The sequence below is a fragment of the Neolamprologus brichardi genome, chromosome 8, assembly GCF_056152115.1.
Source record: "Neolamprologus brichardi isolate AB-2024 chromosome 8, ASM5615211v1, whole genome shotgun sequence".
Lineage (NCBI taxonomy): Eukaryota > Metazoa > Chordata > Actinopteri > Cichliformes > Cichlidae > Neolamprologus > Neolamprologus brichardi.
Genome location: NC_142111.1, coordinates 20905335 through 20917353, shown reverse-complemented (window position 1 = coordinate 20917353; position 12019 = coordinate 20905335). Strand labels below are relative to the sequence as shown.

The 12019-nt window shown below is 39.0% G+C and overlaps 1 protein-coding gene across 1 annotated transcript; it reads left to right on the top strand.

Moving 5' to 3' along the window:
* Positions 1-1371: 1371 nt before the first annotated feature.
* On the top strand, positions 1372-9522 carry si:ch1073-13h15.3 (inactive all-trans-retinol 13,14-reductase). The gene is made up of 11 exons (XM_006790929.3): positions 1372-1525; positions 3212-3394; positions 3644-3885; positions 3987-4182; positions 5146-5343; positions 5428-5547; positions 5659-5797; positions 6385-6494; positions 6979-7145; positions 7337-7496; positions 8963-9522. Exons 1-11 carry the CDS (start codon positions 1372-1374, stop codon positions 9130-9132), a joined length of 1839 nt encoding a protein of 612 aa, XP_006790992.2. The 3' UTR covers positions 9133-9522.
* Positions 9523-12019: the final 2497 nt, after the last annotated feature.

Here is a 12019-nt window from a genome sequence, read left to right as displayed (position 1 = left end):
CCTTTAAATTACCACCTGTTATAGGAATCTGAAATAAATTGAGACAACCAGATTGGCTTTATGAATTTGTAACCTTTGTAAAGGGTTCAAATATGGAAGCAGTCTTCATGCTTTTTTAAACCAAGAAAGGTTGTAAGCCTAGAATATTTATTACAAGTTATCTGCTGTGGTCACAGTTATAAAAACACTGTTATAAAAAAAAGATCACCATATACTGATGTACAGGTGCATCTGAAAGAATAAGGTAAGCTTGACAGAGCAAAATCTCACAAGTCTCACTTACACATCTCACAAGTGTTACAGGCTGAAGTTTGATAGCTCAACAGGCAATGGACCCAACCCCAGCATTACACAAAACCATCAACATGTAGCGATTATTTACATCTGCATTTAATATAAAAAAAAAATCTACTTGAAGTTTAAGGCTACATTTCTGTCTGCCACAATTTCAAATTCCTTCCGACCATCGTAGCAACTTGTTGCTTCATTGTGGTTCACCCTATCTGTGGCTGCAGATTAAATCTGTAGCTCAAAGTCGAATGAACGAAAGTGTAACTTGAGTGCAAAGTTCATGAGTGGATTACGTTAAGAAAAGTAGATCAGCTAGCAATCCATATATAGCTTCTTTTAAGAGAAATATAACATTGGTGCAGCAGGTCTAATTTCAGTGTTATTAGGCTCATTTTCTTCTATCGTGTAAGAAGTCTGACTCTTATATTCACCAGTAATGATTCTTAAAATGCTAAAATTTACTGAAGCAAGTTACCTCAGATGCCCTGTTGTAAAAACATAAAATTGGTCATGAAGTCCAAGAAGACTTCAATACAATATTATCTAAATTGTCTTATCAGATACGAGCAATTACAACTATCTCTATCTAGATTTGCCGTGAATGCTCTAGATTGACTGAATGCAGTTTATGTAATAAATTGGGTTATTGATTTGAAATTAATATCTTTAGTATTTGTTCTTTAAAACAATTGGCATTCAGATCCCCCTACATAGTGTCAGTATCTTTAACATTTTAGGAATTTCTTCAAAACAACAACAACAAAACAATTAGACCAGTTCATAATTTTCCTTTGATGTTTTTGTCTGTGCCCTAAATGAGTGCTCAGCAAAAAAAAGCATTACACACCATCGTTATTGTAATCTGTTATCACAGGAAATATGGGCCTTTCGCCACTTTACTGCTTGTCATAACACATATATCACTACATAGCAATTTCTTGCCCCCTTTTCCCCAGACCTTTGGCACGATAAAAGGTGCCTCATCAGGGAGGCGAGTGTTTAGATCGCACCTGCAATTGCTGCCGTGTACAGTCCTGCTGCAGATCGAGCTCCAGAATCAGCGATTTGACAGTCTCTGAGATGTGGCTCTTGATTTTCTTAGTCTGCCTGCTCATATGTGCAGGTACATACTGGTACCTGTTTGGGAAACCGAGCCCCTTCTCGCTCGACTCAGTGAGACCGCCTGCACCGCGGGAGTTTGATCAGAAGAAGCGCGACAAAGTCATCAAGCAAGGTAAAATGACTGCAGGTGAAAAGAGCTGCATGCAGCATCAGAATAAAGTTGTTCCTGGAGAGTCAGAATTCCTGGATAATTAGCCCAGCCTAGAAAGGGAGGGGAACATAAACAACTTTTTATTTTTATTATATCACTTCAAGATATTATGGCCGAACTTAAAAAAAAAAAAGTCAGTGAGTCATTCATACAGGAAGAACGAATTCAAATCTTTCTTCAAAAAGTTCCACTTACGGGTGTGATTATTATATTATGCTCCTCTTTTTATAAAATGATTTTTAACAAATAAAGGCTACGTCCACACGTACCGGGTATTTTTGAAAACGCAGATTTTTCTGTGTTTGCACCTTTCGCCCACACGTAAAGGAGATTTTTAAAAACTCCGGCCAGGGTGGATATTTTTGAAAACTCCGTTTTTGCATTTAGTGTGGACGAGAAAAATGGAGAAAACGCAGAGTCAAAGGTGTGCGCATTTTTTGAGTCACACTGTGCGCCACGTTATTGTTTCGGTGAAATGAATTTCTACAATACTATTACTGTTAATTGTACTCTCTGCAGTGTTTAAATGCTTACATATACTATATTCCATCTTTGTTTACTTTTTCCCACCAAGGCTTCTAGACTTCTGATTGGCCAACATTTCTGCACGGTTAGGAATATATCGCCACCTGTTGTTTTGGCATGTTCCTAACAGCGTTTTCCTTCATTTCTGCCTTTACGTGTGGACGGGATTATTTTTTAAAACAAAAACGGAAAATCTCCGTTTTCAAAAATACCCGTGTACGTGTGGACGTAGCCAAAGAGTTCTATATTATATCTATTTTGTACGTAAAGTTTTACATTTAGGCCAAATTATAAAAAGCAAAAATATTGAAAAGCTTAACTGTTAAAAATCAGTTAAACAAAAATTAAAACACATTCTGTTATTAATAAACCCTATATTTAAATAAGTAAAATTGCCACATGGGGGCAGCACGTTTGTTAACACTGGTGCAAACTGTTGCCTCGCATTAAGAAGATTCCTGGTTTGTGCTCTAGCTGGAGTGGGTTTCCTCCTACAGTCCAAAAACAAGCCACTGAATGTAATTGGTGATTCTAAATTGTACATGGATGCTAGAAGGATGTAGAATAAAGCACTGTATGAAAGCACGCAGTATTTTAGTGCACTAAAATTCCAGTTTCTATGTTAAGCAAAGTCACTGTTACTTTAAAAACCTTTACTTTGCATTGAACAGAGGTTTCTGTGACACCAGTCTGATGAGGTAATTTTTAAAAAAAAAGAGATGTCTACCATTAAATAAATACATAGATAATGAATATAGATATCTGAAATGAATTTGCTATAGTCATTATAAGTGCTGATACTGTTATCTTAGTGATCTTAGAGATGAGAAAACGTCACTAAATAAACCGACTGTTTTTCCATGTGTGTTTTATCTTAATTAGATTACAGCTATTGCTAATGGGAAAACACAGATACAGGCACCAGTTCAATGTTTATGACAAGAGTGTGCAGCACAACCTTCAGCCCGTATTATGTAACACAGGTTGCGAACGATGCATTTTGACGCCCCAGTTTCAGCACTTGGACACGATAAAATTTCTAATGGACTTTTACGATAACGATGTGAACTGCAACAAAAATCTTTACTAGGTTAACACCACCATCTGTATGTTTCTGTGCAGGTTTCAGTGTTGACAAAGTGCCCAAGAACCTGGATGTCATCGTCATCGGCAGTGGTATTGGTGGTCTGACGGCTGGAGCCACACTGGCCAAAGCAGGAAAGAAAGTGCTGGTGCTGGAGCAACATGACCAGGCCGGAGGCTGCTGCCACACTTACATAGAGAAAGGCTTCGAGTTTGATATCGGTGAGAAATCTTCGATGACTGACACATAAGTATCACTCTTTTTAAGGAACTGTTACATTTTCCATAACAGTCATTTGGAGAATCATTCGAGATTCATGCTAACAGCTTGAATTACATAAATAATAACTGACACAGAAAGAATAATGACACAACTAAAGCAATAAGCTGATGATAATTTGGTCTGTCTAGGGTGACAGTCCTAAAAATCATTGATTTCTATCTAAAAATGGTCACTTCCTTCATCTTCAGGGCTTCACTACATTGGCCAGCTCCATGAGAACAGTCTGCTGCGTATCGCCTTTGACCAGATCTCAGAGGGCCAGCTGGAGTTTCACCAGCTCGATCAACATTTTGACACCATTCAAATCGGCCTGGGCAACGAAAAACGAGAGTACACAATCTACTGTGGGAAAACTGAGATGAAAGCTCACCTGATGAAGCAGTTTCCTGATGACACAGAAGCCATTGACAAGTTCTTTAAAATCATGAAGGTGCTGTTGCTACTTTATCACTTATTACACACATATTTCAGTCTCAACTGTCGGAAGCTTTAAAAATAAAATGCTTACAAATTCCCCTGGTTTTTCAACAGATCTCAGCTAAGAAGACGCACTACCTGGCAACTCTCAAGCTTATCCCGCAGTGGGTGTCTTTATTCCTGCTGAAGTCAGGCATCGCAGACCTCATCTCTCCAGTTTTCCGCCTCTCTGGCACATGTGCGACAGATTTTGTGAACACCCTGACCAGCAACAAGGATCTCCATACCATCTTTTCTTACTTTTTCTATGGTATGTACTCAAAATGTTATCGTCATAACAGAAAACATAAGATATAATATATTTATTTATTTATTTATTATTTATATTTTTGCCACTGAAAATAAAATACTTTCGGATATCTAGAAGTCAAAATTTAAGGTTGTTATATCAAAATCTTGAGTCAGATATCTCAAAATTTCAACTGAACTCCAACCTGAAAAAAAAACTTTTGATTTTGAGTTAAGTTGAAAATTGTTCCATGTCATGAGACACACAACGAAAGAAGACAAACAAAAAAGAGAGAGACACATACACAAGCCTTGCTATGTTAAATCAATACCAACAGTAATGTCTTGCCACATCACAGAAGTGTAGATCCAATGTGTCCCGAAGATGAGTGGGAGCTTGGGTTTCCCATTAGTTTTTAGAAATCATATACTGTATATTTGGTACATATTTGGGGACAAGTTAAAAGAGAAAACCATCATAAGGTGTCTGGAATCAGGTGTTGGGACTCCAGTTGTCAGAAGATCTTTTTTTAATGGTCGAGAGCAATAAAACAAAACAAAATCTCTCATCGAGGCTCTAATGAGTAAAAGCGTCATAGCATATGACTTTACATCAGTCCTCGAGGTGGACATGGTTACTCCGAACTTGTATGGATTTGCAGTGACACTTCTAGGTAAGGGAAATAGAGGCTGTAATATTATCAGGGGCCCACAATGATAAGACAAACCCTGAGATAAATATAAAAATCTGTGCGTAATATGTACTGTATAATAAGGGTATGCAATTCATCAACTTTTTAAAAATTCAGTTACAATTTTGTCTTCTAGCAATTAATCAAACAATAAAATAAAGAAAAAAATAACAAATATTGTGCCTCATTCTGTTTTGCAGTAATTCTCTTCCTTTCCTGCTGTCGCCCTTGTAAAAAAAGGCCAATTTCATCCGTTGCGGCAGATTTAGTTCACTTATTCTTTATGTATATAGGTGTGCCACCAAAGGACTCCAGTGTCCTGATGAATGCCCTCATGATTCATCACTACAAACGAGGAGCGTACTACCCTAAAGGCGGGGCCAGTGAGATTCCTTTCCACATCATTCGCACCATTCAGAAATATGGAGGAAACTGCCTGGTGAGAGCTCCCGTCTCCCAGATCCTGGTTAATGAAGAGGGAGCTGCTTATGGTGAGAGCAGAATCCACCTCATTTTTAAAATCAGTGTAAGGTTAAGATATTGTCAAGTCAATAGTGTGTGTTTGTTTGAGATAGGTGTAAAGGTGAGGAAAGGTCAAGAGGAAGTGGAAATTCATGCGCCTGTGGTGGTTTCAAACTGTGGAATCTTCAATACGTTCCAGAAACTTCTACCCCCTGAGATACAAGCCAAAGCAGGTGAGAAACTTTACTGAAACTGAGGTAAAGTTGGCCAGAGCGACAAATGCAAGTGAAGTGAAGACGATACAAGGTGATAAATAATGTCTAAGTAATGCTTCTATATTATAGATATTCAGCAACGACTGAACATGATGAAACATGGCAGAGGATCATTATTAGTCTTCTCTGGCTTTGATGGAACAAAGGAGGAACTGGACCTCGTTTCCACTAATTTCTGGCTGTTCAAAGACAATGATATGGACAAGTCGTGAGTATTGCAGAGCACCGATTGCAAAGAAGAGAAAGGCAGCATTAACCAACCACAAGGGGGTGCTGCCGTATCAGAATAAACAAGAAAATCTCTCCTGCTCAAGTCTCACACATTTTTATAGATCCAATCTTATTTCAGAACAAAGAAAAAACACCGTAGCTGAAGATTATGCTAAATATTTTCTGTAAATAAACACAGTATATGGCTTATGATGTTGTTGTTTTTTAAAGTTAAAGGTCCTTTCTTGTTCGCTATGTAGGGCAGAAGATCAGTCATGTTCATCTCCTTTTGTCTGTGTTTTGCCCAGTCTCCATGTGCTCTATTTTCCCTCTTTTCTACTTTTTCTTTACCCACCCAACCGGCCATGCTTGAGCCTTGTTCTGCTGGAGATTTCTCCCTGTTAAAAGGGAGTTTTTCCTTCCCACTGTTGCCTAGTGCTTGCTCATAGGGAGTCACTTGATTGTAGGATTTTCTACAGGTGAGGTGACTGTTGATGACCGGTACTACCTAAATAAACCTTAATTTAATTGAAACAGAGTTAAGATTGCTCTTTATGGGATTTATGATTTTTTTTTTAATTTTAGGATGGAGGACTACTTTGGATTGAGCAGAGAGGAAGCACCTGATAACATCCCCATGATGTTCATCACAGTGCCATCTTCTAAAGACCCTGAAGCCAAGATAAGACATCCTGGTACATATGAATAACAATTACTCACTATTTCTACAGTTTCCAAAGGATATTTGTTGAGATCTAACAAAACATATTTTAAATGAGGATTAAAGTGCTCCATACTCTCAAGACTCTTTGCAAGCTTTGAATGACTTTGAATAAGTAACACTGTCCATCCCTCTGCCTGAAAGAAGCTGTTTTAGCTCCCTTCCCCCTTTCTTTAAGCCATCCTTCTTCTGATAGGCTGGCTCGATGACTATATAAGGACATCCTCTCTGTTTGATACTATAGAAAGCCAGGAGAAGAAAAAACCTGTGGCATTGAGGGCAGTCTGAGGTCTCAGCTTTTTACATGAACATATGTTGACCTCAAAATTTTAAACGTCGAGCACGTCAAGTATTTAGCTTTAAAATAAAATATATCCTTTGGCATATTTTATACGATCTCACACAGAGCTGAAAGTCCACACAAATTAAGAGTGGTGACTTGCTGTTCATTTCTACAGGAAAATCCTGCATGACAATACTCATCATGGTTAACTATGAATGGTTTGAGCAATGGAAAGACACTACTGTGCGCAAAAGGGGTGATGAATACTACAATTACAAAATGCGATTTGCTAAGAACATCTTTGACTGGGCCTGCACTGTGTTCCCTAAAATTAAAGACAAGGTAGGATCCGTCATGTTTAGATGTGATTCTGCTGTTTTTTCTGCTGTATGTTAAATTTAATAAAAATTATACTTTTAAGGAATAAAGAAACAAATCAAAAGCTAACGGTAATGTATACAAACTATTAATGCTTGTTTGTTGACATCAAGTAGGAAGGGTTTGGTTAAATCTGCACGTGTTGTGTTTTCCAGTTGGTTTTCCAGGATGTGGCGACGCCACTGACAAACATGCACTACCTGGGTGCTCAGCATGGAGCTATGTACTCCGCTGAGCACAACCTGGAGCGTTTCCATGCTGAGGCCGTAGCCAAAAACAGATGCAACACCCCAGTCAAGAACCTGTACATCTCAGGTATGAAAATATGGATTTTATGCTAAAAATCATTTACAAGAATTTAAATCCTATCAATTAGGTTTTAGGATAAAGGAAGATTATGAGGGTTGTATTCATTGTTAATTTTTTCTAAGGGTACATAGATATATTCCTAATCATCAGATTATTTTGAATCAGCTAGAAATCAAACCAAGCATTTTTGGTTTAGTAGTTAGCTTTATGAGTATTGACAGGACTTTAATTTAACACCACTTTTCAGTTTCACAAATAAATAATAAATTTCTCCCACCGTCCAAAGACATGCATCTTGTGGGGATAGGTTAATTGGATAATCCAAATTGCCACTAGGTGTGAATGTGTGAGTGAATGTGAGTGCGAATGGTTGTCTGTCCCTGTGTGTTGGCCCTGCGACAGACTGGCGACCTGTCCAGGGTGTACCCCGCCTCTCGCCCTATGACAGCTGGGATAGGCTCCAGCACCCCCCGCGACCCTGAAAAGGATAAGCGGAAGCGAATGGATGGATGGATAGAGAATATAATGCTCTTAAGCTTATCTTTTTTTCAGGCTTAATGATGAGCTGTTCTTTGAAAAAGCATAATAACTGCACTTGGTTCCAAGATTATCTGGTTCTTGAAAACCATCATCTTATTTGTGGGACTGGGAAATTGGCTTTTGATTATAGCGTTTACAGCTATCTGCAGAAGCTTGTAAAATTAGATCGGCTAATCCCTTTTAATCAATATAAGTCCCTTTTGGTGAACAATGTACAGTTTTCTTGGAACTGACATTTTTCATGCTGATGTCCTTGCCTTCTTGGTATTATGTATATGATAACTTTATGGGCTTTTATTGCTTTATTGTATTTTCATGCACTCAGCGCCTTTTTCTGTTTAAATGAAAGGTTCGAGAGGAGGTGGAAGGATAGTAATTGACTAAGATAATGCTTTTAAATATGACAGTTTACTTTCGCTGTATCTGTTTGCAGCAAATAAGTCGCCTTTTGCTGGTTGACTACACTGGTGCTGTGAAAACATGATCATAAAAAAGTCGGATATATTATTGGGGGCGATTGTGGCTCAAGAGTTGGCAGTTCGTCTTGTAATCGGAAGGTTGCTGGTTTGACAGTCTCAGTCGTTGTGTCCTTGGGCAAGACACTTCACCCGTTGCCTACTGGTGGTGGTCAGAGGGCCCGGTGGCGCCAGTGTCCGGCAGCCTCGCCTCTGTCAGTGCGCCCCAGGGCAGCTGTGGCTACAATAGCTTGCCATCACCAGTGTGTGAATGTGTGTGTGAATGGGTGAATGACTGAATGTAGTGTGAAGCGCTTTGGGGTCCTTACGGACTAAGTAAAGCGCTATACAAATACAGGCCATTTACCATTTATTTAAGAAGCTTCAGAAGAAAGAACACACCGATTTGAATCTGTCTTCCAAGTAATGTCTCATACAGAGGTATGTGACATTAGCATGTGTGGCTGTGTCTTCCAGGCCAAGATGTGTTCAGCAATGGGATAGCTGGTGCTCTGCATGGTGGACTCCTCTGTGCCTGTGCTGTGTTGGACCGCATTATCTACATTGACTTGCTCCTCCTCAAGAAGAAGCTGAAGAGAAGGAAAGCCAGAGAACTGGCAAAGCTGGCTCAGAAGAAACTGCAGTGAAATTGCTCTCTTCTTCCCCATCAGGACAAAAACGGAACTACACAAGTAGGGTACAACAGGACCCTGAAATATTGTGGGAAGCTCACGAGAACACAACACTTGTTTAAATTCTCAAATCCTAATTTTTTACATTAGAATTCACTTATTTGATGGATAGGATGTCTTGTTTTTATTAAGGGAAATAATCCACTTGCAATGAAGACTCAAATTTAAATAGATTTTTATTCTTTTGTTTTTTTGTGTGTTTGAAATGATCATTATGACTGCGGCAGATACTAAAATAAAGTCTGTAGCCTGCTGGTTCACTCATAAAAATCATATTTTGTCACACTAACACATCCATTTCTCACCTTGTTTGGCTTTAAGGTTTTCATATATGCTAATCACAAATTATCTTAACAATATATTTAATTATCCATCAAGTACTTACAGATGTTTTCAGTTGTGGTTATTGTGCTGTTAACAAATACTGAAAGCAATTTTAAGAAAACTGCAATGCTGTAATATTTAAATCAATATTTCTTAGGGGTGGGGATGGTTTTATGAGAAATGTGTATATATTCGTACTTTTTTGTGTGCACATAAAACAAAGATGCAGGATTTTCACAAATTATCACATCCATCTTTCAACAATGATTATTTTATAGTGTTGTGTCAAATAGGTTATTATTTTTGCTGTTTATTTAAAGATCTTTTACAGGTGAACTGAGATTCTAAGGCCCCTGTGGGTTTAGTTCCCACCTATGTTGTTCTGACCTGACTTCTAACCCTCATTTTGTTTGTTTAACTGCTGAAATCAAACATATGAGGGGAAACCTCAGACTTCCTGCAGCAAGTGAACATTTCCTCAGTAAACGGTGGGCAGATTGGTTGACAAGCTGTAGTTTGTAGAGGACCACTGGGGGGATCCGAGGAGAAGAATGTCCCCTCTGTCCAGGCAGACGGTGGTATGCCAGCACCTCTTTCCCTCCCTGTTAGCCTCCCTCTGCTCTACAAACCCTGGATAGGCTCCTACTGCAGCTAAAGTTACAGTAAAAAAGCTGCAAGCTTTACTATCGTTCATACAATGCTTTAGAATAAAAAGGGCCAAAATTAAATTCAAGGAATGAGGAGCTAATTATACTGACTGTGTCTGGCTAGAACTTCAGTACACCAAAACTTGTAATTACCATGGCATGATAAAGTGCACAACATCACCCGAAATAACTATTACTTTCCTACACTGAGTTCTGACTGACTCACAGACCAACTTAAATTCAGTTTTTCCCTTTTTTCAGTTCAGGAATCAAGTTAACTCATCCTTTTTTTTAGTGACGTGGCTTCATGGGAGTCAGCCTGTCGGATGGTTGGCCTGTCCATTAATTTGCACCAGGCTGAACTACTGGATGCAGCTCAAGGTGCCCAGAGAAAGACTCTTCCAACAGTGTACATTGTTGTTTTGAATGACAAAAACCACTGGACTGAAACATGTTTATGTCCCCTTCATTATTTTGTCCAACGTGACCTAATTTACATGAACCTAAACTATACCACATGATCTACAAAAGTAATTAAATGTCCATCAACCTATGCTATACTTTCTTTTCTTACTAATATGCTAAACTGGCAGCCTTTTTAACATTACACCTGCAAAACATAAGCTGTAGATCACAGAGGAGGGTTGTAGGTTCAGAATTTTCTGTGTGAAGTTGCATATTCTCCCTGTGCTTGTGCAGGTTTCTCTCGGGACCTCCAGGTTCTCCTGCAATAAAATCTCAGTTAGTGCTGCCTACGCATGGTTAGATCTCTAACCCATCCTGAAACTAGAGTTGGTGTTCTCGTCTTCTTTAATACCAATACAGATTACTTTATTTGGAGGTTTTACAGTTCCAGCAATTCTAACTTATCACAAATAAAAGTTTGTTCCTATGTAAATCCAAAAAGTAAATAACAGAGAACAAAAACTAAAGGGGTTGTTTCCTCTCAGTTTTCACTAAAAATACAACCACATTCTGAAAAGAAAATTATGTGACCTAAAGTGGGCAGATCATAGGAGAAATTTCAGGTTTTCTTGACCAGCACAAGCACCACCTCAACCCCCTTTCTCTTTTTTCCTCTCACAGACGGCTCCCACATGTTTAGACGCGCTCTTGCACCAGGAGAGGCCCAGAGGGTCAAATTTTAACAAAAGCAGTCCGTTCTTTCCACTGCTTTGACTACTCTGCAGATCTACACCGTTAAATGAGTGCTGCTGTGATTGACTGGCAGTCCAGCGACACAACCACCTTAAAAAAAGAAAAAAGAAAAAGCATTTGCATAAAGCAGACAGCAAACTTGCAAACACTGTAGCAGCAGGCTTGGCTCAGCGAGTAGTCATGTTACCAGGCTCTCGTTTCTGTGCTTCAGCCAGGTTTTCTTCTTTTCCAGATGTTGGAGCTCCTCCCTGCTGGCCGGCCACAGCCTCCCACAGCTTGCACTCAGCCAGCAACCACAGCTGCTACCAATATGAGAACTCTGAGAAGAAAGTTTTAGGCGACACAGAGGAGAGGAAGACCCAGTCTGAAGTTTGCACCTAGGATCAGACTGGGCTTAAAGGCAAGAGCAGGTGAAAAAAAAAGAGCCAGCTGAGTTAGGGTCACTCCTACTTTACTAACCCATCATAGTTGATGTTCTTTAAAACCTTTGCAAGCTGCATTATATATACACCATTTTTTTCCACCGTCTAATATGTAAAAACAAAACATTTTTTGGCATGTCTTTTTTTTCTTGATTCCTTCAAATCAGTTGTTTTCCTGCTTTGCAAAGACCACAAACTTCTTCTGTGATTTCGATAAAAAGCTGATGTTTGGGGTCGTCTCTGTTGAGCTAAATGGAAAATCCAAGAAAAATGGCAGCTTCCCCAACTCTC